At 47.9% G+C, this 26,493-nt stretch overlaps 1 protein-coding gene and 1 pseudogene across 2 annotated transcripts; both read left to right on the top strand.

Moving 5' to 3' along the window:
- Positions 1 to 1,556: 1,556 nt before the first annotated feature.
- On the top strand, positions 1,557 to 2,330 carry LOC101047402 (small ribosomal subunit protein eS4, X isoform-like; annotated as a pseudogene).
- Positions 2,331 to 10,666: 8,336 nt separating this feature from the next.
- UBE2L6 (ubiquitin conjugating enzyme E2 L6) lies at positions 10,667 to 26,099 on the top strand. Of its 2 annotated transcripts, none has more exons than XM_074401485.1 (4): positions 10,667 to 11,138; positions 17,162 to 17,257; positions 22,597 to 22,783; positions 25,280 to 26,099. In XM_074401485.1, the coding sequence occupies exons 1-4, from the start codon at positions 11,019 to 11,021 to the stop codon at positions 25,429 to 25,431; spliced, it is 555 nt and encodes a 184-aa protein (XP_074257586.1). In that variant the 5' UTR covers positions 10,667 to 11,018; the 3' UTR covers positions 25,432 to 26,099. The 2 variants fall into 2 exon arrangements, with proteins under 2 accessions (XP_074257586.1, XP_003920163.1); XM_003920114.3 differs by lacking the exon at positions 10,667 to 11,138 and adding an exon at positions 11,272 to 11,406.
- The last annotated feature ends 394 nt before the right edge of the window (positions 26,100 to 26,493 follow it).

Genomic DNA, 26,493 nt, shown 5'->3' with positions numbered 1-26,493 from the left:
CCAGCACTTTGGGAGGCCGAGGCGGGTGGATCACGAGGTCAAGAGATCGAGACCATCCTGGTCAACACGGTGAAACCCCATCTCTACTAAAAATACAAAAAATTAGCTGGGCATGGTGGCGCGTGCCTGTAATCCCAGCTACTCAGGAGGCTGAGGCAGGGGAATTGCCGGAACCCAGGAGGCGGAGGTTGTGGTGAGCCGAGATCGCGCCATTGCACTCCAGCCTGGGTAACAAGAGCGAAACTCCGTCTCAGAAAAAAAAAAAAAAAAAAAAAAAAAAAAGTTTTTCTTGTTAGGATAGCAAAGAAATAAACATTTTACTGCAAAAACCTTCTGTATTAAAAAGAGAGTATTATTTAATTGGTTATCTTTTTTTTTTTTTTGAGATAGAGTCTTAGTTTCTTGCTCAGACTACAGTGCAGTGGTGCAATCTCTGCTCACAACAACCTCTGCCTCGCAGGCTCAAGTAATTCTCCTGCCTCTCCCTCCCGAGTAGTGGGAATTACAGGCATATGTCACTACTGCCTGGCTAATTTTTGTATTTCTGTAGAGATGGGGTTTCACCATGTTGGTCAGGCTGGTCTCAAACTTCTGACCTCAAATAATCCACCCACCTCGGCCTCCCAAAGTGTTGGGATTACAGGCATGAGCCACCGAGCCTGACCAAAATGTTATCAATTTTTGAAGAGGTAGTTTATTCATATTGTTCCAAAAATTAAAGGAAATAGGCTGTAAAGTAAAAAACCCCCTCTATCTCCTCCAACCTAATCACCGAGTTACCCTCTCCAGAGATCATCACCGTCACCAGTATCTTGTATTTTTCCAGAAATGTTCTAAGCTTATGAGGCAAATGTTATTTTCCCTTTATTCACACAGATTATAACATACTTTTCACAGGATACTATATTTTGTCTTTTCCCTGTAAAGAGCCTTCTCTATCAATGCATACACAGCTTCCTCATTCTTGCTTACAACTGCCTGATTTTTTTTTAATTTTAAAAAATAGAAAAAATAAAATAAATAGACACAGAGTCTCCCTATGTGGCTCAAGCTGGCCTTGAACTCCTGGGCTTAAGAGATCCTCCTGCCTCAGACTCCCAAAGTGCTGGGATTATCCGCTTAAGCCACCACTGGCATGCCTGATATTTCTCTGTATGTATCATTATTTAGCCAGACCCCTTTTGATAGATGTAGAGATTGCTTCCAAACTTTTGCTATAATAAACAAGCCTATATTTGTATTATTTCACACATTGATAATAAATCTATTGGGTAAAATGCCTAGAGGCAAAACTGATAGATCAAAGGAATGCATATTTATAATTTTGAAAGATAACAACAATTTACTCATTATAGAGATGGTACACATTTACTTTTTTTTTTTTTTTTGAGACAGAGTCTGGCTCTGTCACCCAGGCTGGGGTGCAATGGTGCAATCACATTTACATTTCTTCAGTAATACATGACAGTGACTATTTTCCCATACTCTCCCAAAGATATGCATGATCAAACTTAAAAAACAAATTCCTTTTTTTTCTTTCCATGTCTAATGCAGCCATGGCTTGTGGTCCCAAGAAGCATCTGAAGCAGCTCCAAAACACTGGATGTTGGATAAATTGATCAGTGTGTTTGCTCCCCATCCATCCACTGGTTCCCACAGGTTGAGAGAGTGTCTCCTCCTCATTATTTTCCTAAGGAACAGACTTAAGGATGTCCTGACAGGAGACGATGCAAAGAAGACCTGCATTAAGATCGATGGCAGGGTCCAAACTGATATAACCCATTCTGGATTGATTCATGGATGTCATCGGTATTGACAAGACAGGAGAGAATTTCTGTGTGACCTATGACACCAAGGGTTGCTTTGCCGTACATCACGTTACACCTGAGGAGGCCAAGTACAAGTGATGCAAAGCGAGACAAATCTTTGTGGGCACAAAAGGAATCCCTCATCTGGTGACTCGTGATGCCCACACCATCCGCTACCCTGATCCTCTCATCAAGTTGAATGATCCCATTCAGATTGATTCGGAAACTGGCAAGATTACTAATTTCATCAAGTTCAACGCTGAAAACCTGCGTATGGTGACTGGAGGTGCTAACCTGGGAAGAATTGGTGTGATGACCAACAGAGAGAGGCACCCTGGATCTTTTGACATAGTTCCCCTGAAAGATGCCAATGGCAACAGTTTTGCCACTCGACTTTCCAACATTTTTGTTACTGGCAAGGGCAACAAACCATGGATTTCTCTTCCCCAGGGAAGGGGTGTCTGCCTCGCCGTTGCCAAAGAAACAGACAAGAGGCTGGTGGCCAAACAGAGCAGTGGGTGAAATGGTCCCTGGGTGACATGTTGGATCTTTGTACGTAATTTAAAATAATGTGGCATGATTAATTAAAATAATATTTTTGTCAATCTGGTGAAAATGGCACTTTGGTGTGATTTTCATGTGTATTTCTCCTATTATGAGCATAGTTTATTATCTTTTCTCATATTTAGGAACAATTCATATGTTCTTTTTATTGAATTATCTTTTACATGCTTTGTTTTCAACTAGTTTTTTTTTTTTTTTTTTTTTTTTTTTTTTTTTTTTTTTGAGACGGAGTGTTGCTCTGTTGCCCAAGCTGGAGTGCAATGGCATGATCATGGCTCACTGCAACCTCTGCCTCCCGGGTTCAAGTGATTCTATTGCCTCAGCCTCTCGAGTAGCTTACAGGCATGCACCTCCACACCTGGTTAATTTTGTATTTTTAGTAGAGATGGGGTCTCACTATGTTAGCCAGGATGGTCTTGATCTCTTGACCTGATGATCCACCCGCCTCAGCCTCCCAAAGTGCTGGGATTATAGGTGTGAGCCACCTCGCCTGGCCGACTTATTTTTATTTTTATTTTTTTAAGAGATGTGGTTTCACTTTGTCACTGAGGCTGGAGTGCAGTGGCATGATCAAGGCTTACTGCAGTCTTAACCTCCCAGGCTCAAATGATCCTCCCAAGTCAGCCTCCAGAATAGCTAGGACTATAGGCATGCACCACTGGGGAAGGATAGTTTTTTTTAAAACGGAGTCTTGCTCTGTCCCCCAGGCTGTAGCACAGAGACACAATCTCAGCTTGCAGCATCCTCCGCTGACCAGGTTCAAGCGATTCCCCTGCCTCAGCCTCCTGAGTAGCTGGGACTATAGTCGCGTGCCTCTATACCTGGCTAATTTTTTTGTATTTTAGTAGAGACAGGTTTCACCATGTTGGCCAGGATGGTCTGGATCTCCTGACCTCATGATCCACCCGCCACAGCCGCTCAAAGTGCTGGGATTACAGGCATGAGCCACTGCACCTGGCCTTTTTTTTTTTTTTTTTTTTTTTGAGATGGAGTCTCACTTTGTCACCCAGGCTGGAGTGCAGTGGCACGATCTCGGCTCACTGCAACCTCTGCCTCCAAGGTTCAAGCGATTCTCCTGCCTCAGTCTTTTGAATAGCTGGGATTACAGATATGTGCCACCACACCCAGCTAGTTTTTGTATTTTTAGTAGAGACAGGGTTTCACTGTGTTGCCCAGGCTGGTCTCAACCTCCTGAACTCAAGTGATCCAGTCACCTCGACCTCCCAAAGTGCTTGGATTACAGGTGTGAGCCACCGCATCCAGCCAAATTTTTAAAATAAATTTCTGGTGGCCCGGTGTGGTGGCTCACATCTGTAATCCCAGCACTTTGGGAGGCCAAGGTGCGTAAATCACAAGGTCAGGAGTTCAAGACCAGCTTGGCCAACATGGTGAAACCCTGTCTCTACTAAAAGTACAGAATTAGCTGGGAGTGGTGGCACATGCCTGTAATCCCAGCTACTCGGGAGGCCGAGGCAGGAGAATCACTTGAACTTGGGAGACAGAGGTTGCAGTGAGCCGAGACTGCACCACTGCACTCCAGCCTAGGCGACAGAGCAAGGCTCCATCTCAAAAAAAAAAAAAAGAAAAAGAAAAAGAAATTTTTGTAGAGCTAGGTTTCCAAACATGAGCTGCCATGCCTGGCCATGTCTCTCATTTTTAAAAACATTGCATTGATGGGGTTCAAGATATACTACTCTAATATGGCCAGAATATGTCATCCCAAAATTCGCATCTATCACTGAAAACTCTTGTGAAGGGAAAAAGCAGGGACTGCACTCTGCATAACAAATCTTACCCGTGTTTGTGGTGTTTTTCCTGGCATCCTCACTTTTCTTCTTTGCTTCAGCAGGTAGGAGTATTTAGAGTACTTCTTGGAGATGTACTCATATTCCTGAGTATCTCTCACATATTCATAAGGTGTATATGTTAATAAAATTGTTTGCCTCTTAATTTGTCTTTGGTTAGAGGGGTCTGCCCCAACGAAGAATGATGAAGGGCAGAGAAAAAGGTATTTTTGTTCCCCTGCGACGTCATAGCGTAAAACACGTGTAAGCCACATAAAGCCTGCAAAATCAAACTCGTTTCTGAGTCACCAGTTTGCCTAATCGTAGGGAAATGGGTGGGAAAACCAAGGTAGGGAGGCTATGAATTGCACGGGCCAGAGTCATGCAGCAGTAACCATGGACCTCACCATATCCTGGTTCCGGACAAGGGGATGCTTCTTGAATACCAGCTGTCCCCGATGACAATCCAACAGTGAGGTGGAACCCCTCTGCTCCCACCAAATGGCCCAATTTGGAAAAACTCATGAACAAGACTGAGGCTGAGCCTGTGGGGGAGAAGCTGCACAGCCGGAAGTAGACCAGGACCAAGTATCCCTGAGCTCTAATCCATGACCTGGGCAAGGCCTTTCCCCTATCTGGGCCCCTGTTTTCTTATCCAACCCAGTGGGATGTGGTGGGGAGTGGTTATATAATACTGCAGTTGACCCTTGAACATGGGTTTGAGCCGCACAGGTCCACTTACAGGTAGATTTCCTTCTGCCTCTGCCACTCCTGAGACTGTAAGACCAAACCCTCCTCTTCCTCCTCCTCCTGAGCTTACTCAGCATGAAGACAACAAACATGAAAATCATTGTGATAATCCACTTAACAAATAGTAGATATATTTCCTCTTCCCTATGATTTCCTTAATAACATTTTCTTTTCTCCAGCTTACTTTAAGAATACAGTATATAATATCTATAACGTACAAAATATACAATATATGTGAATCAACTTGACGTTCTCAGTAAGGCTTCTGTTCAACAGTAGGCTATTAGTAGTTAAATTCTGGGGCAGTGAGAAGTTGTATGTGAATTTTCAACTGAGCAGGGGGATTAATGCCCCTAACCCCTGTGTTGTTCAAGCATCAACTGTAGATGATCTCAAAGCTCCCTTCCAGTTCTGAGATTAAGTGGGGGCTAATTGGAATGTCCTGGGAAAGCCACATTTGAGAACATGTCTATCACTGGGCATTTTGTGGTTAAGGAAAACAACATATAGGTGCACATCAAGTCTTCCAGGTAAAACCACATTAAGTAGACAGGGCAGAGATTCTCACTCTGTTTTTTGTTTTTTTTTTTTTCGAGATGGAGTCTTGCTCTGTCTCCCAGGCTAGACTGCAGTGATGTGACCTCTGCTTCCCAGGTTCAAGTGATTCTCTTGCCTCAGCCTCCTGTGTAGCTGGGATTATAGGTGCCCGAAATCATGCTTGGCTAATTTTTGCATTTTTAGTAGAGATGGGGTTTCACCATATTGGCCAGGCTAGTCTCGAACTCCTAACCTCATGATCCACCTGCCTCAGCTTCCCAAAGTGCTGGGATTACAGGGGTGAGCCACCTCGCCCAGCCCTCAGCCTCATTTTTAACATGAAGAATTTAAGGCCCAGACAGATGTAGCAGTTAATAAGCAGGAAGTCAGTAGTTCTGGGTTTAAGTTCCATCTTAGAGAGCGAACAGCTGTGTGACCTTGAGATAATAGTCACCTAGCCTCAGAATTTCTTTGCCTATAAAATGGAGACAAGGCTGGGTACAGTGGCTCATGCCTGGAATCCCAGAACTTTGGGAGGCTGAGGCGGGAGGATCAATAAAGCCCAGGAGTTACAGACCAGCCTGAGCAACACGCTGAAACTCTGTCTCTACAAAAAATACAAAAATTAGCCAGGCAGGTGTGGTGGTACACGCCTGTAGTCCTAGCTACTTGGGGAAGCTGAGCTGGAAGGATCGCTTAAGGCTTCAAGGTTGAGGCTGTGGAGACTGGTGATCATGTCACTGCACTCCAGCCCGAGTGACAGAATGAGACTCTTTCAAAAAATAAAAAAAATCTGTTAACAATAAAATAACCTATTTTAGGAAGTCAGAGAAAATTAAGCAAGCATTATTGAATGGATCAATTATGACACTGCATGTCAAGCACTTAGTAGAACATTTGTGTCCCTCAAAATTCACATCTTGAAGCTGTAACCTCCAATGTGGTTGTCTTTGGACATGGCACCTCTAAAGAGTACTTAGGATTAAATGAAGTCATGAGGGTGAGACTCTAATCTGACAGAATTCATGTCCGTATGAGAAGAGACACTGGAGAGCTCACTTTCTCTAATACCCACATTGCCTGCACAAGCACCCAAGGAAAGGCCATGTGAGGACACAGCAAGAAGGCAGCCGTCTGCAAGCTGGGAAGAGAGCCCTCATCAGAAATCGAATCATCTGGAATCATAATCTTGGACTTCCAGCCTCCAGAACTGTGACAAAGTAAATCCTGTTGTTAAAGCTATTTGGCTGGTGGCACTTTGTGATATCAGCCCAAGCTGCTACTACACCCTTGTACATCCAATATACATTAGTTATTGTGGTTATCTGTTATTACGGCTACTTTTCATGTCCAAAGTCCCACAACAAGGAAGCCAGTGAGTGAGTGGCTCAGCCCAGCTGAGGAAGCGGGTCCTTGACTCACCAGGTCACCTTCCTGCTCTTGTGGCAGGAATGCCCCCAGCCCCTATCCTGGGACCCCCTGTCTCCATGACTGTCTCTATCCATCCCTCCACCTCAACCACAAGGGCAGGACTCATGGTGCAGGAGGGGTGTGTGTGTATGAGACTAACCCAGGGGAACTGGGGGTGTGGGGTAAGCAGGAGGCGGTACCTTCCCTGATCAAAAGAAGCAGGAAATTCTCTTCTGTCTCTGGTTCTTGGGAACTTCTTTAAGCTCTAGGAAGATGGGGAGAGGTGGGGTAGTTCTGAGATTAACCCTCCCTACTCCAAATAGGAACAAGCCCAAGGAATGGGCATGAAAAGAAATCAACTGATCCTTCCTGATCCAAATTCTCCCCTTGAAGATGCACTGAAGAAGGTTGTTGGAGACTTCTGAATAACCTGAAACTCGTTTTTTGTTTTTTGAGACTGGAGTTTCACTCTTGTTGCCCAGGCTGCAGTGCAATGGCACAATCTCAGCTCACTGCAACCTCCACCTCCCACGTTCAAGTGATTCTACTGCCTCAGCCTCCCAAGTAGCTGGGATTATAGGCATGCACCACCACGCCCAGCTAATTTTGTATTTTTAGTAGAGATGGGGTTTCTCTATGTTGCCCAGGCTGCTCTCAAACTCCCGACCTCAGGTGATCCTCCTGCCTTGGCCTCCCAAAGTGCTGGGATTACAGGCATGAGCCACTGCCCCCGGCAACTTGAACCTCTTGCCCAGAACTCTAGAGGCATTATAAATAGATAACATACTTTTGCATCTACAAGGTGTCCCCTTGCATACACCATCTCATTTTATCCTCATAAGACTGGCAGAGCTGAGTCTTGGAAGAGACATACCTCATATGTGCACATCACTTAAGAGGCCTTCCTCTGACCACCTTTTGTCATCACACAGATGTGTGTCTCTTCCCCTCAATGGTGAAGACAGAGCCAGCCTAACCCATGCCTGAGTCCCAGAGAGTGCCCCATACAAGGCCTTGTATAAGTAGGTGCTCAATAAATTTCGTAGATAGATGAGTAACTGCCAGTGACCCAATCAGAGAGAAGTAAAACAGGGTCTCCTATTGGGGAAGATAGTGCTGCATTGTTCTAAGGGAGCAAGCTCAGGCATCTCTGTTCCTATAGCCTGGTACATTCACTCCTGGGCAGGCACCTGACATCATTTTAATACGTATTTATTTATTTATGTATTTATTTTTATTTTTTGAGACGGAGTCTTGTTCTGTTGCCCAGGCTAGAGTGCAGAGGTGGGATCTCAGCTCACCACAACCTCTGCCTCCCAGGTTCAAGTGATTCTCCTGCCTCAGCCTCCTGAGTATCTGGGACTACAGGCACATGCCACCATACTAGGCTAATTTTTGGTATTTTTAGTAGAGGTGGGGTTTCACTATGTTGGCCAGGCTGGTCTCGAACTCCTGACCTCATGATCCACCCACCTTAACCTCCCAAAGTGCTGGGATTACAGGCATGAGCCACCGTGACCAGCCCATTTTAATATTTACTGTTACCATTATTATAACTGTCACTTATTGTCCACCATTCAAAGTTAAGTTCTTTTTAAATATCCACTCATTATTCCTCACATGCACTATCATGAGCCCCATTTAACAGATGAGAAAATGGAGGCAGAGACAGGTCAAGTAGTTTGCCCAAGGTTATATAGCCAAGAATGGTGGAGCTGGGATTCAAACCTGATTGTTTATGTCTTGGACTTAGAATTTTCAAACTTCCTCCACTTCCCTCAGATTAGCCTCACAATGGTCCTGGGAAGCAGAAAGGAGTTTCCACCATCCACCGAAGGCCATACTGCACATGGGACAGATGTGGAACTAGAACCCAGATCTCCCTGGGGCTTGTTCTGACACACAAAGGTCTGCATTGTGAAAGGACATGAAGGTCACACCTGTGGGCTGCCCCACTGTGTGGGCTTAGGACCCAGCTAATTCCATGACTATGAATTTGCCTCAGGATGCAGGGTTTCTGTAAGAAAAAAAAAAAAGAGCTACAGAGCGTGGGCGTGGACAGAGGCGTTTGCTCCTGTTTCCAAAGACACTACCCCCTTTGCTCATGCTATTCCTTCTTGTTAGAACATCTTCATCCCACTCACTTACTCTCGCTGACTCATCATGTTTCACAACACGCTTGGATTTTTCTCTCTTCCGGGAAACGTCTGCCCCTCTCTGAAGGGAGATCAAGTGACCTTCCTCATATTCCCGGACTACCAGGTGATTCTCTATATCATTATCATTAAAAATCAGGGGCTGCATTCTCTCCCTCTGTCCCAGTAGTCTGAGAGCGCCTCAGGGGCGGGGACTCCCCTTTTTCATCCTGGTGTTTTCTGCTGGCAACGCCTGCCCCTCAGTAGTTAAGTACTTGTTTTTTTGTTTTTTGTTTTGTTTGTGTGGTTGGTTGGTTTTCTTGAGACGGAGTCTGGCTCTGTCGCCCAGTCCGGAGTGCAATGGAGCAATCTCGGCTCACTGCAACCTCCGCCTCACGGGTTCAAGCAATTCTCCTGCCTCAGCCTCCGGAGTAGATGGGACTATAGGCGCGTGCCACCCGGCTAATTTTTAGTAGAGATGGGGTTTTAGTATTTTTAGTAGAGATGGGGTTTCCACCCTATTTGTCAGGCTGGTCTCCATTTCCTGACCTCGTGATCCGCCGGCCTCTGCCTCCCAAAGTGCTGGGATGTTAAGTGCTTGTTGACTGAGACTACTGATCAGAGGCAGGTTCGAATGTCTTTGTTCCCTCATCTCTACCCCTGTTCAGGGGTTACGGACAATGTCCTATTCATTTCCGGCATATAAGGAGATGCTGTTAAAGTTTACTGAATTGAATGCAACAATCGTTCTGCAAAATCTGAGCAAAGTCATTGGGAATCAAAATACTTAGATAAAAACTATGGGCCGGGCACGGTGGCTCACGCCTGCAATCCCAGCACTTTGGGAGGCCGAGCTGGGCGAGTTACTTGAAACCACGAGTTCGAGACTCTGTCTCTACTAAAAATACAAAAATGATCCGGTCGTGGCGGTGCGGGTCTGTAAATCTCAGCTATTCAGGAGGTTGCGGGGAGAACAGCTTGAGCGGGAAGGCTGAAGGCGGGAGGTTGCAGTAGCCGGTATCGCCACTGAACTTTAGGGCGACAGTGAGACTTTCAGAAAAAAAAAAAAACAAAACTGGGACGCGGTGGCTCACGCGTGTAATCCTAGCATTTTGGGAGGCCGAGGCGAGCGGATCGCTAGGTCAGGAGTTCGAGACCAGCTTGACCAACATGGTTAAATCCCATCTCTCCTAAAAATACAAACAAACACACAAGCAAACAAACAACAACAACAAAACTGTGAGTTACTGAGATCACAAACTGGTGCTCAAAATCTACTGATTTCCTTTCTCGTCTGGACTAAAGTTGGGTAGGGAAGGGGGAGAAGGGGGAATCGGCCCTCCCAACAAGTCTCATCTTCCCCAGATGCTGCTTGGTGCTCAGGGGCTGCAAGTACTCCGTCCTTGCACAGAGGGGTGGGAACCCCAGCTGTGCATGGGGGCACACGCTAGGCCCACGGCTTGTAATGGACCGGCAGCAGTAAAATAAGGGAGGCGGACTCTTGGAGAGGAGGCTCCGGAGTCCGTCTAGGGGCATCTCCCACCCAACCGTTTCCCAAACCAGCATACAGTAGGCACTTAGTGAATACTAAGCCTAGTGAAGGACTGAACGACGGTCGACCGAACCCCCAGAGCAAAAGAGAAAGGGTCTAACAGCGCCTCCTTGCGGTGCTCCTCTCCAAGCCACGGGGAGAAACGTTTCGGCCCGCGCGCAACGCCAGACAGCACAAAGGATCTGGGACAGCCGGGGAGCGGCGCTCGCAGGGCTCGGGTCTACGCCGTCCGCCACGCCGTTTCGGAGATGGAGCGCTGCGCCCGCGGAGGGCAGGCGGCAGGCCCGGGGGCTGCGGAAGCTCGCGGGGGCAGGGGCTCAGGGCGGCGGTCCGATGGTGGAGGCCGCCGAGAACTGTCAGGGAGCTGCGTTTGCACAGCAAGCACCCCTCATTTACTCAGGGCGAGCGTTTATTTGGGACGGCGCGCAGGGGGCTGACCGAGACCCGAGAGCTTCCAGCCGAGGGGACCGGAACCCGGATGAGCGCCCCCCAGCGCCCCTGCGCGCTCGCGGCCGGTGCACGCGCCCCCCGCAGGACTCACGATCCTCAGAGCCGCGCGCCCGGAGGCCCACGCCCCCCCCGTCTCCCCACAAAGACCGTGAGTCCCGGGTCCGAGCCCTCCACGCGGGGATCGGGCGTGCACCCGGCGGGTCGTCCCTTGGCGGCCTCCGGGCCTCGCCAGAGCGGGTGCGGGGAGGTCCACGCACCGACCGCGGTAGGAGGGGTGGGCGGGGCTGCCGGGGGTGGGGTCCTCCGGGCGGGCGTGGCGGGGAGCGCGGTGTCGCGGGTCGGGGCTCGGTCCTGCTGGAGGCTGCTGGTGTCACACACTCGGTCCCGAGATGACGGCGAGCGTGCGAGTGGCGAAGGTAACCGCTTGTAGGATGACCCCTTTCTCTTGCCTCCCCTTGCCCACCGCCCCCCTTCCCCCCGTATTCCCGCCTCCCTCCATTCCCTCCGCGGTTCTCCGAGCGCATTTATTTATTTGTCTGGGCACCTGCGCTGGCCGAATCCCTGCCCTCCCCGCCCTCTACTCAGAGGAGGAGACTGGTCTGCACGAGTGGCCAGAGCTGGAGTTTTGGGGGCTTGGAGGGCCTATGGGGCGGGGATGTTGCTGGCTCCTTGAGCTGTGTGCCTGGTGAGGATGAGCCGGCTCCCACCAAACTGGTTTCAATTTCGATTTTCCTGCCTGAAACTTGTGATAAGGATGGAGTGCTGGATGGAGACTTGTGATAAGTCTCCAGTGCTGGAAGCGTTCTTGGCGTCTTGGTGCCAGGCATTCTGCTACTGCTGGGTGGGTTATGAACACGAATGACCAGGATGAAGTCCTTGCCTTGGAATAAGCCCATGGCCCATCCCACAATTTGACGCCTGCATTACTAGAGTACTGAGAAACAGGGAATGCTGATTAGAATTTGGGGCAAAGTTCCCTGGGTATTCTCTGGAGGAAAAGAAGGCCTCCTGGAGTAGGTGGCTTGCATTCGTGAGTTCTGCCAGTGTCGAATGCCTACATGTGCTGGCCCTGTTCTAGGAGGTGGGGGTGGGGCGGGCAGAGATGAACACAAATCCAGTCCTTGTTGAATTTTATTCCGATCAGGGACACAATTTAAAACAAGACCTGGAAGGATGGGGAGGGGGCAATTTCCTCCAGAAGGTGGAAAAACCCAGGGTGTTACCCTCAGCCTCTGAGAAGAAAATGGCCTCAGACTGCGATGCCCAGAGCAGGCTTGGCCCAGAACCTACATCTGGAGGTTGGCAGCAAAATGAGGCAGAGGGCCTTTCCAGCCAAGTGGGAGAGAGATGGGAGCCAGAATTTATTGCACTGGAACCATTAAATGCCAAACAGCTTACGCAGTTACTTCATCTAATTCTCACAGCAGTTCTGTGAGATAAGTAATATACATCCGTGTTTTACAAATGAGGAAATTGAGGTGCAGAAAAAAATAACTTGGTTGTCCAGAGTCTTTCAGTAAGGAGCAGTGGGACTGGTATATGAAGCCAGGTCTGCAGGCCCTTTTAATGGCCTCTCTACTTTCATTTTCTGTTCCTCTGAGTCAGGTGATTTCCTAATGGGCAGTAGGAAAGAACTGTGTGTTTTAAGTTGGGTTTCAACTTCCTCAGTCTTTGGGAAAGTTTTGTCAGAACTCACCCTAAATGGATAAAGTCCAAGGGTGCCCATTTATAGTCAAGTCAGGAAAATGTCTATTCCAGATCTTCTCTGGTCAACCTGCGACTTCGTTCTTGCCAAGGAATCACAGATGATAGTGAAACTTTTCTGAAATGCAGATGCTTCTAGTTTGGGGTAAAGATAAATGAGGGGTAAAGATAAATAGACCCTGGGTGGAAGGCACCAGAAGCAGCTTATTGGTTGAATAGCGATGGAACACAGACTGGAGATAGGAGGGGGCATGGGATGTGTTTAATATTATATGTTGGGGGTGGGAGGAAGGCAGAGAAAGTTCAAAGGTTCTACAGTGTTAAAGGACCCTTCTCCAACTGTGGACTGGGTTTGGAGAGCTTCAGCTTCTCAAACTCATCACTATTGACACTTCCGGTCAGATAACTCTTATGTATCCATTGTATGTTTTTAGATTTGAGGTTACCGGAGGTTTGCAAATAATATCTTATAACCTGTTATTTTATTTTATTTTATTTTTATAAAGATGGGGTTTTACCATGATGGCCAGGCTGGTCTTGAACTCCTGACCTCAGGTGATCCACCCACCTCGGCCTCCCAAAGTGCTAGGATTACAGGCGTGAGCCACCGCACCTGGCCAACCTGTTATTTTAAACTGATGACAGGTTAACACTGATTGCATAAACAAACAAGCAAAAAGAAAACTAATAAAGGCTAGGCATGGCATCTTACTCCTGTAATACCAGTGCTTTGGAAGATTGAGGTGGGCAGATCGCTTGAGCCCAGGAGTTCGAGACCAGCCTGGGTAACATGGCTAAACCCCATCTCTATGAAAAGTACAAAAATTAGCCAGTATGGTAGCACACTGCTGTGGTCCCAGCTACTCGGGAAGCTCAGGTGGCAGGATCACCTGAGCCCAGGAGGTCGAGACTGCAGTGAGCTGTGATTGTGCCACTGGACTCCAGTCTGGGTAATAGAGTAAACTCTGTCTCAAAAAAGAAAGAGAGAGAGAAAGAGAAAGGAAGGAAGGAAAAAGAAAGAAAGGAGGAAGGGAAGGAAGGAAAGAAAGAAAGAAAGAAACTAATAAAAACTGTATACTTTAACTTTGTCTTTCTGCCTTTTAACTTTTTGTTTTCTATTTATTTTTTATTGTACTATCTCTTGAAAAATTGTTGTAGTTATTATATTTAATTGGTTCATCTTTTCCTCTTTCTACTTAAGATATGAGCAATGTACACACTGTAAAAACAGTGTTATACTAACCTATGTTTTTCTTTTTTCTTTTTTTTTTTTTGAGACGGAGTTTTGCTCTTGCTGCCCAGGCTGGAGTGCAATGGCGTGATCTCGGCTCCCTGCAACCTCTGCCTCCTGGGTTCAAGTGATTCTCCTACCTCAGCCTCCCAAGTAGCTGGGATTACAGGCGCCCATCACCACACCCAACTAATTTTTGTATTTTTAGTAGAGATGAGGTTTCTCCATATTGGCCAGGCTGGTCTCAAACTCCTGACCTCAAGTGATCCACCCACCTCAGCCTCCCAAAATGCTGGTATTCTGTACAGGCATGAGCCACTGCGCCCGGCCTCAATTGCAATTTTCAACTCGAGAATTTCTGCTTGATTCCTTTTAACTATTTCAATTTCTTTGTTAAATTTGTTGATGGGATTTTGAACTCCTTCTCTGTGGAGGAAATATAGAATTTCTTTGAGTTTCCTCAAAACAGCTATTTTGAATTCTCTGTCTGAAAGATCACATATCTCTGTTTCTGTGGAATTGGCCCCTTGTACCTCACTTAGTTCATTTGGTGAGGCTGTGTTTTCCTGGATCGTCTTGAAGCTTGTGGATGTTTGTTGGTGTCTGGGCACTGAGGAGTTAGGTATTTATTACAGTCCGTAGTCTGGGCTTGTTAGTACTCATCCTTCTTGGAAAGGCTTTCTAGGTATTCGAAGAGGGTTCAGTGCTGTGATCTAAGTTTTGGTCATCACAGCCATGTCTGCATTGCGGGGACTCCAAGCCTGGTAACACTGTAGTTCTTGTAGACTCTTAGAGGGTACTACCTTGGTGGTTTTGGATAAGATCAGGAAGAATTCTCTGGATTATCAGGCAGAGGCTCTTGTTTTCTTCCCTTCCTTTCTCCCAGACAAATGGAGTCTTTCTGTCTGTGCTGAGTTTCCCGGAGTTGGGTGAGGTGACATAAGCATCCTTACAGTCACCAGAACTGGGAGTGCACTGGGTCAGGCCTGAAGCTGGCACCACACTGGGTCTTGCCCAAGGCCTCCTGTAATCACTATCTGGCTATGCACTGTGTTCACTCAAGGCCCTAGGGCTCTACACTCAGCAGGTGGTGAAACCAGCCAGGCTTGTGTCCTTCCCTTTAAGGTGGTTAGTTCGCTGCCGGGCCCCAGACAGGTCCAGAGTTGCTGTCCACGGGCCAAGGCCTGGAGTTTGAAATTTTAGAAATCTACCTGATGCTACTGCAGTTACGCTGGCACCGAAACCTCAAGACAAAGTCCTTCCCACTCTTCTCTCCCCTTTCCCCAGACATGGGAGGCTCTCCCCGTGTCCACCACCACCACAGGTCTATAAGGAGTAGTGCCAGGGTACCGCTGATGTTCGCCTAAGGCCCAAAGGCCCTTCAATGAGCTTGTGGTGAATGTGACCAAGCCTGAGGCTCACCCTTCGGGGCAGCAGTCTCTGCTCTTGTTGGGCCAGATAATTCTTTGTTAGGATGTTTATTAGCATCTCTGGCCTCTACCCACTAGATGCTAGTAGCACTCCCCCAGTTTGTGACAATGGAAAAATGTTCTTGGATATTACCAGGTGTCCCTGGTTGGGTAAAATCGCCCCTGGTTGAGAACCACTGGTTTGTACCAATTCACTATTCCAGAGAAATGTGACCTGCCCTTGAGTGTCTTTGTATCTTCCCCAACAAGAAAAGGCCTGTAGCCCCACAAGATGGACCCTAAAAGACGGGCAGCATTTCTTCATCAAATACAGTTGAGAAGTACTGCATGCTGTGGGCTCACATCTTGGGCAATTACCACACACAATAGCATGTTAAAGGCTCTGAGAGGCCAGGCGCAGTGGCTCACACTTGTAATCCCGGCATTTTGGGAAGCTGAGGCAGGCAGATCATGAGGTCAAAAGATCGAGACTATCCTGGCCAACATGGTGAAACCCCCTCTCTGCTAAAAAATACAAAAATTGTCTGGACATGGTGGCTCATGCCTATAATCCCAGCACTTTGGGAGGCTGAGGTGGGTGGATCACCTAAGGTCAGGAATTCAAGACCAGCCTGGCCAACAGGGTGAAACCCCATCTCTACTAAAAATACAAAGAATTAGCCGGGCATGGTGGCGGGTGCCGGTAATCCCAGCTATTTGGGAGACTGAGGCAGGAGAATAGCTTGAACCTGGGAGGAGGAGATTTCAATGAGCCGAGATTGCACCATTGCACTCCAGCCTGGCGACAGAGTGAGACTCCTAAATAAATAAATAAATAAATAAATAAATAGCTCTGGGAAGTCCTACAGTGAAGAAACCTCTTTAGCTTAGATTTCCCAAATGTACTTGACCTTGGAACTCTTTTCCGGTACTACCTATTAACCTCCTGCAGGATATACTGTACACAGTTGCCCCGTCTGGGTCCTCTGCCCTGGCGCCTCTCCCCTTCTCTGCATTATGGACTCCTATTCATTGTGCACGGCCCAGCTCACGGTGTGCACCCTCTGTGAAGCCTTCCTTCTCCCCTTTCATCTCCTTCCCTTCTGTATGTCTATACATGTTCATATAAAATCACATTCATGTTTTGTCCATTATGCTACTGAAATTCCTGAGGACTAGGTCCTATCTGAGTTAAATGTCAGTAGAGGATGCTCAGTAATGGCTGTTGGGAGAATTCAGGGATGTTCAGGTGCTTGGGCCATAGTTCTGGGAAGGTGAGTGACTCCTCCCCCCTTGTTTCTCTGCATGGTGTGTAGAGTTCTCCGCTGCGGTCTCCCGGAGTCATTTCCCTTCCCCAGCCCTGATCTGGCCAAGTTTGAAGGGGTGGGTGATGTCTTTGCTGCAGATGCTCAGTGGATGCTTATGGAAGGAAGAAAGGAAGAGAGGAAGGGAATGAGAACCTAATGAATTTCTAGGAAGAAAGCTAGAGAGCAGACAGAGGTTAAGTACCCTGCTTTCAGGAGAAAAGCCCCCCAGAGCACTTACTCCCAAGTTTTAATATCTGGGAGAAGTGATCTGCTTTTCCCTGCACCTGGTACCTACATGTAGCAGAGGTTGTGGTGAGTCCACAATCAGAGAATTCACTTAAAGCACCAGCACCACGCCCAATACATACTAAGTGCTCACTAAATGTAGGCTCTGACTTTACTGGATTCTGTTTCTAGGATGTCCAGTTTTGGGCTTGGGACAGCTTGCTGCTGGGGCAGGGGGAGGGCACTGAAATAGGAAGGACAAGGACAGCTGCCCACTCACTTGTACCCCCTGCAGGAGCTGGAGGATCTTCAGAGCAAGCTTCCCCCGTACCTGCGGAACCTGTCCAGCGATGATGCCAATGTTCTGGTGTGGCATGCTCTCCTCCTACCTGTAAGTATCTGCGGGGATCATGGCTTTGGATTGGGGACAACTTAGGTGAGGGGCATGGGCAGGGAGGGTTAGGACCAGGCAAGAATTTTCCCTGCCTTAGGGTCCTTTGACCGGAGGTTATCATTGCTGGAGGGGTCCTCTCTCTGAATTGACTGCTTCTGAGGTCCAGGTACTTCTGAGGTTCATCTTCTGATGAAGATGCTAAAGGACTTTTCGACTTAGTAGGAGACCCCTTCCTCAAACCAGTGGCCACCAAGCTCACCACAGAACTTCAGGAGACAAGCAGCATCAAAAAGAAGTAAAGAAATCTTGGACCTTTGTCAAGGGGTAGGGGTAAGCTTCCAGGTTCCCACTGTTGGTAGAATTTGTTCCTGCAAACCTAAATTGTTTTTTGCTTTTCTTTATTCTTATTTCAGAAAGTTGTTACATATGAAAACACAAATAGCCCATTTCTACTGTTCTTATTTTTCTCTGTTTATTATTTGGTATTTTCTTTTTTTGTTTTGTTTTGTTTTTGAGATGGAGTCTTGCTCTGTCACCCAGGCTGGAATGCTGTGGCATGATCTCAGCTCACTGCAACCTCTGCCTCCTGGTACGAGCGATTCTCCTGCCTCAGCCTCCTGAGTAGCTGGGACAGGCGCCCGCCACCACGTCCAGCTAATTTTTGTATTTTTAGTAGAGACGAGGTTTCACCATGTTAGCCAGGCTGGTCTCAAACTCCTGACTTCAGGTGATCCACCTGCCTCAGCCTCCCAAAGTGCTGAGATTACAGGCGTGAGCCACCGTGCTCAGACTATTTGGTATTTTCTTGATAAAGTTTCTCTGAAAGCAGTATTCCAAAATACCTATCAGAGTGCAAGATCTCTCTTTCTTTTGTCTGATTATTCGTGACTAAAGCTACTTTGAGAAATTAATCTACACTTCTGGTTACTTGGAAATAAAATTTAAGACATTGAACTTTTTGTTAGTCAAAGCTCTTTGGAATATCATGGGAACAGTTCATCTTATTGTTTAGGATTTGGACCTTTTTTTTTTCTTTTTGAGGCAGAGTCTTGCTGTGCCACCCAGGCTGGAGTGCAGTGGCGTGGTGTTGGCTCCCTGCAACCTCCACCTCCTGGGTTCAAGTGATTCTCCTGCCTCAGCCTCCTGAGTAGCTGTGACTACAGGCATGTGGCACCATGCCTGGCTAACTTTTGTATTATTAGTGGAGACAGGGTTTTGCCATGTTGGCCAGGCTGGTCTTGAACTCCTGACCTCAAGTGATCCACCTGCCGTGGCCTCCCAAAGTGTTGGAATTACAGGCGTGAGCCACCACACTCAGCAGGATTTATATTTTTATTGACAATGCAGTGTCCTAGGTTGTGTTATCTTCTCTTTAAACTGACCTGTAATCCAGAAAGATGGACAAAAGCTTGAGTCAGGTCAACATTGGAACCTCTGTCAAGTCCCTTGGGTTACTGTATTGAAATGATTCCCCTTACCTGGCTTAGAGTGAGGACACCTGTTCTAGGCCGCAGGTGCCAGGAGAAGATGCTCAAAGGAGTGCCAGGGACTGATTATATCTCCAAGGAGACCAACTTTGAGATGATGAAAGTGAAGTGGGGATGACAGGAAAACCTAGGAAAGGTCTGGTTTGGCAGAATTCTATAAAGTCAGAAGACCTCAATGGCTGGCAAGACCAAGGTGGCTAAGTGTGCCCCAGACACCGGCCACAGATTTTCCAGCCATATGGGGGTCCTGAAGCATGATAGTTGGGAAGAATACCAGAGCTGGAGGACCAGAGGCTGATGTAAGTAATGAGCTAAGGGGGCCTGAAGGTGCCTGGTGAGGCCGAAAAGGAGGGAATGATTGACTGGCAGAGGAAGGAGAGCCAGGAAAGGTCTTTGGGAATAGTAGACAAATTCCCCCTCAAAGGCTCAGTCTCAATTTACATGTTCACCAAAGTGGCCCCACTTGTCATATCTTGGTCATAGAAGGTTTCAGCTTGATGAATCTTTTTTTTTTTTTTTTTTTTTTTGATACAGAGTCTTGCTCTGTCACCCAGGCTGGAGTGCAATGGAGCAATCTCAGCTCACTGCAACCTCCATCTTTCAGGTTCAAGCAATTCTTCTGCCTCAGTCTCCCGAGTAGCTGGGACTATAGGTGCCCACCACCACACCTGGCTAACTTTTATATTTTTAGTAGAGACAGGGTTTCACCATATTGGCCAGGCTGGTTTCAAACTCCTGACTTTGTGATCTGCCCTCCTTGGCCTCCGAAGTGCTGGGATTACAGGTGTGAGCCACCGCACCCGGCCTCGATGAGTCTTTTGAAGCAAATAGTAAGGGTGCTCATTCCTTGAGAGTCTCCTGTGGACCAAGTGCTGTTTTATCCTCTCAGCCATCCAATGAGGAAGGTTGTCTTCCTTTTAAAATTGCAGAGATTGAAACCAAGGAGGTTAAGTAACTGGTCTGTGTTCACTCAGAATAAGGTAGTAGGAGTGGAATTCAGCGGACTCCAGGGTCTTCTCTCTTAACCACTCCATGAAAAATGAATAGTTTTCAAAAATGTTTAAAAAGCAGCAGGCTGGGTGCAGTGGCTTATGCCTGAAATCCCAGCACTCTGAGAGGCTGAGGTGAGTAGGTCACCGGAGGTCAGGAGTTTGAGACTAGCCTGGCCAAAACTCTTTTTCTTTAGTAGAGACAAAAATCCTGTATCTACTAAAAGTACGAAAATTAGCTGTGCATGGTTGTGGGCTCCTGTAATCCCAGCTACTCAGAAAGCTGAGGCACAAGAATCGCTTGAACCTAGGAGGCAGAGGTTGCAGTGAGCAAGATTGCATCATCACACTCCAGTCTGGGTGATAAGAGTGAAACTCTCTCAAAAAAAAAAAAAAAGGAGCAAAACACCATATTTAACCTAGTTCTTAGAAGGTAGTAGGACTTTCTCAACTGACTGTAAGATACAGTATGGAATCCTCTGGTCCAACTTCTCCATTTTACAAATGAGGCAACTGATCCTCAGAGAAAGCTCAGTCACATAACAAGTCCAAGGCAGAGCTGGGACAGGTCCCCAGAGCTCTCAGCTCCAGGACTCTGCTACCTCCTTCCTCTGTTAAGACCTACGAAGCCCAGAAAGAAGCCCCTTCAGACAGGACACACCGATACTCTCCCTTAGTCTGTTTGTGTTGCTGTAAAGGAATACCTGAGGTGATGTAATATACAAAGAAAAGAGGTTTATTTGGCTCAAGCTTCTGCAGGCTGTACAAGAAACATAGCACCAGTATCTGCTTCTGGTGAGGCCTCAGGAAGCTTCCATTCATGGTGGAAGGCAAAGGGGAGCTGCGCGTACAGATCACACGGCAAGAGAAGTGAGAGAGAGAGAGGAGAGAGGGCAGATGCCAGGACCTTGTAAACAACCAGCTCTCTCAGGAAGTATTAGAGTAAGAACTGTCTTATTACTGTGAGGATGGCATTGAGCCATTCATGAGAGACCTGCCCCCATGACCCATACACTTCCACAAGGCCCCACCTCCAACATTGGGGATCCGATTTTTCTTTTCTTTTCTTCTTTTCTTTGGAGACAGAGTCTTGCTCTGGAGCACAGAGTGAGACTCACTGCAACCTCTGCCTCCTGGTTTTAAGCAATTCTCCTGCCTCAGCCTCCTGAGTAGCTGGGACTACAGACACACACTACCATGCCTGGTTAATTTTTTGTATTTTAATAGAGATGGGGTTTCATCATGTTGCCCAGGCTGATCTTGAACTCCTGAACTCCGCCTGCCTCAGCCTCCCAAAGTGCTGAGATTACAGGCCTCAGCCACCGCGCTGGCCTTGGGGAGCAAATTTCATGAGATTTGAACATGAGATTTGCGGAGACAAACATCCAACCACAGCACCTTCCCATCCTGCTCTGAGGCCTCTGCCCTTGGCCTTCTCTGACTGATAGGTCCAGCGTTTTCTTCTTATGTTCTTACTGAGCCCATAAGAGCTGAGGTATTTTCATTATCTTCCTACTAGTTACTCCGTCTCTTATCTGAACGCGCTCAAGATCACCGTGGTTTCTATTTTGCCCATTAAGGAGGAGAAGCTCTGAAAATCTTCACTCTGCTTAACCACATATGCCATTCTTGCTGTCTTTTCTCTGTCCTTTCAATAACAAAGGCTCTGAAAAGATTTGGTAATTTGGAATCAGCCTGAAGGCCCTTGTGTTCTGCACTGGGGTCACCCAAGTTCTGGGGTTTCTCTCTCCTAGGGAGGTGGCTCACGCCTGTAATCCCAGCACTTTGTTTAGCTTATTTCCCTCAGTAATAGTGTCTTCAGGTTTCATCTGTGTTGTAGCATACATCAGAATTTCATTCCTTTTAAGGCCAGTAATATTCCATTACCTGTATATGGCACGTTTTGTTGACTGGTCCATTGATGGACACTCGGTTTGCTTTCAGCTTTTGCCTATTGTGAATAATGCTGCTGTAAACATTGGTATACAAATACCTGTTTACTTTCAGTTCTTTGAGTACGTACCCAGAAGTAGAATTGCTGCATCATGTGGTAGTTCTGTGTATAATCTTTTGAGAAACTGCTATACTGTTTGTTTGTTTTTCGTTTGCTCTTGACACAGAGTCTTGCTCTGTCACCAGGCTGGAGTGCAGTGGTGTGATCTCAGCTCACTGCAACCTCTGCCACCCAGGTTCAAGCAATTCTCCCACCTCAGCCTCCCGAGTAGCTGGGACTACAGGTGCCGGGCTAATTTTTGTATTTTTAGTAGGGACAGGGTTTCACCATGTTGGCAAGGATGGTCTCGATCTCTTGACCTTGTGATCCGCCTGCCTTGACCTCCCAAAGTGCTGAGATTACAGGCGTGAGCCACTGCACCTGGCCTGCTATACTGTCTTCCATCGCAGCTGCACCATTTTATTTTCCCAAGCTCTTGAGTTCTTAGGATTTTCTCATTTTCTTAATTTCCTCACCCCCATTCTACTGTTCTAAGAAAGAATGTTCCATCCTTTTCTTCCATAATCTCAGAAAGCCTTGAAAGCTGAAATGGTTGTTAGAGCTCATCTAGGCCATCTTTATCCACTTTTCAAATGAGGAAACTGAGGCCTAGAGGTGGGAAGTGGCTCACCTGTGGTCACACAGCACATGCCAGGATCGGACTTCTTTGCCTCCCAGGCCAGTGCCCTTTGGTGATTCCACACTTTGAGTAATCCATAACTCAATTGTCAAATGAACGCAGGTGCCGTGCGTACCCTGGGCCATGATTCCTCCTGGCAGTGAAGCAGACGATACCTAGGACCCTCGGATGGGGGCAGGAAGGGAGAAAAACCAAACCAGGGCTTGATCCTTTTTCTCTCTGCACAGGACCAACCTCCCTACCACCTCAAGGCCTTCAATGTGCGCATCAGCTTCCCCCAGGAGTATCCGTTCAAGCCTCCCGCGATCAAATTCACAACCAAGATCTACCACCCCAATGTGGATGAGGACGGACAGGTCTGCCTGCCCATCATCAGCAACGAGAACTGGAAGCCTTGCACCAAGACTTGTCAAGGTGGGGCTGGGCTTTGCCTGGAGGAGGGACTGCTGTTGGAGGAGGAGAGATTACTGGAGAGGGGGTTCACAGACTTACTCTGAGCTTAAAAAGCCCAAAAAAGAGGAGATAAAAACTGTGAGTCTTGGCTGAAGTTACTGTGAGATAGAAGGGGTGCTTCCTGGACAGGCTGACCTCCTGCCTCTGTTTCTATTCCTGGGCAGTACTGACAGAAGAACTGTGCTGTGGTACATGGGAGAGGCAGCTTGGCTGGCTGCAATGGGAAGGGCTCGGGATAAGAAAGCCCCTGTTCCCTCTGTGGACTTTGGGCAAGTCTTCAATCCTTTCTGGGACTCTGTGTCCTAAATGACAGTGGAGGGAACTGGCCTAATAAGGATAACACCCGTCACTTGACTGAGCACTGTGCAAAGAGCCTCTCAGGCCGACTTCATTTGTATTTCCCCCACAACCCCGTGAGGTAGTGTTGTCATGTTTAATAGACCCGGACACTGAAGCGTGTGAGAGGTGAAGTGATCGCCTGAGCTCATACAGATAGCAAATGGCAGCCCCTGGCTGGCTCACTAGCCATGTGTGGCCGTTGCAACAGAGGAACTCAATTCTTTTTTTTTTTTTTTTTTTTTTAAGACAGAGAGTCTTGTTCTGTCGCCCAGGCTGGAGTGCAGTGATATGATCTCGGCTCACTGCAACCTCTGTCTCCCAGGTTCAAGCGATTCTCCTGCCTCAGCCGCATGAGTAGCTGGCATTACAGGTGTGTGCCACCATACCTGGCTAATTTTTGTATTTTTGGTAGAGATGGGGTTTTGCCCTGTTGGCCAGGCTGGTCTCAAACTCCTGACCTCAGGCGAACTCAATTCTTTTTTTTTTTTTGAGACGGAGTTTCACTCTTGTTACCCAGGCTGGAGTGCAATGGCGCGATCTCGGCTCACCGCAACCTCCGCCTCCTGGGTTCAGGCAATTCTCCTGCCTCAGCCTCCCGAGTAGCTGGAATTACAGGCACACGCCACCATGCCCAGCTAATTTTTTGTATTTTTTTTAGTAGAGACGGGGTTTCACCGTGTTGACCAGGATGGTCTCGATCTTTTAACCTCGTGATCCACCCGCCTCGGCCTCCCAAAGTGCTGGGATTACAGGCTTGAGCCACCGCGTCCGGCTCTCAATTCTTAATTGTACTTAATTTTAATTCTTTTTTTTTTCTTTTGACCCAAAGTCTGTCTCTATTGCCCAGGCAGTTTAGTGGCGAGATATTGGCTTACTGCAACCTCCACCTCCTGGGCTTAAGCCATCCTCCTGCCTCAGCCTCCCAAGTAACTGAGACTACAGGAGCATGCCACTATGCCTGGCTAATTTTGTATTTTTTGCAGACACCACGTTTCACCATGTGGCACCGGCTGGTCTTGAACTTGTGAGTTCAAGCCATCCATCCGTCTTGGCCTCCCAAAGTGTTGGGATTACAGGTGTGAGCCACTGCGCCTGGCCTGATTTTAATTCATTTAAATTTAGATGCCCGTGTGTGGCTAGTGGCTACCATATTGGACAATGCAGCTCTAGAGCCTGTGGCTGAATCAGTGGGCTATTCTCCACCTGGATTAGTTTAGTTATTATCTCAAGAAACAAAAGTCCTTAGGTTGGTGGGAGTGGGAGCAAGGAGAGGAGTGGTTCTTGGATTAGCTTCAGGGGATGCAGGAAGCACTCTAAGTCAGCACTGTCTGTGTTGCATGTGGATGTGTGCGTCTGTCTAGGGAGGTGGGCTGCTACCTTCACCAGGTTCCCAAAGGCATCTGTTGAAAGATGAAGAGCCAAGGGCAGTGGCGGTTTTCAGTCTTCAGCCTTAGACCCCTTTTGCCCAAGTAAAAGTTTATTTGTACTCTCAATATACTGGAGGAAAACAGAGTGGTTTTTGTTGAAATGGGGATAAGACCCAGAAACCTCACTTATCTCAGTGGTCCCCGTAATGAGGAGCTTCTTTGAAGCTGTGGGATGTAGCTGTTTGAAAACCACTGATGTTTGGCTGGGCACGGTGGCTCACATCTGTAATCCCAGCACTTTGGGAGGCCGAGGCGGGCAGATCACGAGGTCAGGAGTTTGAGACCAGCCTGGCCAAGATGGTGAAACTGTGTCTCTAAAAAAAAAAAAAAAAATTAGCTGGGTGTGGTGGCACACGCCTGTTGTCGCAGTTACTCAGGAGGCTGAGGCAGGAGAATTTCTTAGAACCTGGGTGGCGGAGGTTGCAGTGAGTCGAGATCCTGCCACTGCACACCAGCCTGGGCAACGAAGAGAGACTCTGTCTCAAAAAATAAAACCACTGATGTAATCAGTCAGGGCCTTGGGTGTCAACAACCAAGGATGGGCGGGGCATTTGATCTGGTCATAGAGTCATCTTAAGCTATGGAATCTTTCCCCCAAGGAGTGGGTGTGGAGTGTCAGGGCACTGGGAGTGAGCAGCCGTGACCCCCTTCCCTCTGCCCTGATGTCCTGATCTGGCCTGTCTCTCCGCAGTGCTGGAGGCCCTCAATGTGCTGGTGAATAGACCGAATGTGGCAGAGCCCCTGCGGGTGGACGTCGCTGACCTGCTGACGCAGAATCCAGAGCTGTTCAGGAAGAATGCTGAAGAGTTCACCCTCCGATTCGGAATGGACCGGCCCTCCTAACTCATGTTCTGACCCTCTGCGTTGTGGATGGACGCACCTCACAGACTGGGGCCGGAGCCCCTTGATGATCCATTCCCCCACTCATTTTTCTCTTCTTAGGTTGTTAGTCATTAGTTCGTGTGTGTGTGCGGTGGACGGAGGGGAGCTGTGAGTGTGTGTGTTGTGTGTGGACTCACTCTCGGGTTCGCCTGGCCACATCCTTTGCATCCCCCAGAGCCAAGGGAGTTGAAGTTTGCAGAGTTACAGGCCAGTTCTCCACCTTAGAAAGACCGGTAACCCGGCAGGCCAGCTTGCAGGAAATGAGCCCAGCCGCCCACTCAGATCCCCCTAGGGCTCAAGCACTCAGGGCCTGGGGACAGTGGCGTATATGGGTGGGAGGCACATAGAAGGTACCCTGTTTACAACTGAGTCAGCCAAGCCACTGATGGGAGTGTACAGATGTAGGCGCTAAGCCTTTTATTTTCCACGGGTGAGTCACAGTAGGAAGAATCAAACCTCCATCCTGAAAATCTGACCGTATGTTTCGAAACCACTGGCTGTTGTGTTCGGTTGCCAGTTCCTGGGACCAGGCCTCAGACTGTGAAGTGTGTGTCCTCCAGCATCCAGTCCAGGGGGAGCCACAGAAACCATGTTCTTGCTTAAGTCATTAAAGTCAGAGATGAATTCTGGAGCGCAGCTGAGTCTGATGAGGGGATGGGGTGGTTTCATCAGGACCAGAGAGGACTGGAGATTTAAGCTGAAATTTCTCACTCTGCTTCCCTTGGATGTTCCGCAAACATCATAAGGAGTGTTGGCCATGGAAAAGTAGGCCATCCTTGGACAGAAGAGCTTTTAGAAGGTCCACAGGGATGACATCTCCGTTTCCTTTCCTTCCTTTCCCTTCCTCCCTCCCTCCCTTCCTTCCTTTTTCGTTCTTCTTTTCTCTCTCTTTCTTTCTTTCCTTTCTTATGAGTGAGACAGCATCTCACTCCAGCACCCAGGCTGGAGTGCAGTGGCACAATCTCTGCTCGCTACAACGTCCACCTCCTGAGTTCAGGTGATTCTCCTGCCTCGGTCTCTCCA

The sequence above is a fragment of the Saimiri boliviensis genome, chromosome 6 (genome assembly GCF_048565385.1).
Source record: "Saimiri boliviensis isolate mSaiBol1 chromosome 6, mSaiBol1.pri, whole genome shotgun sequence".
Classification (NCBI taxonomy): domain Eukaryota; kingdom Metazoa; phylum Chordata; class Mammalia; order Primates; family Cebidae; genus Saimiri; species Saimiri boliviensis.
This window is presented reverse-complemented; position numbering and strand designations above follow the sequence as displayed.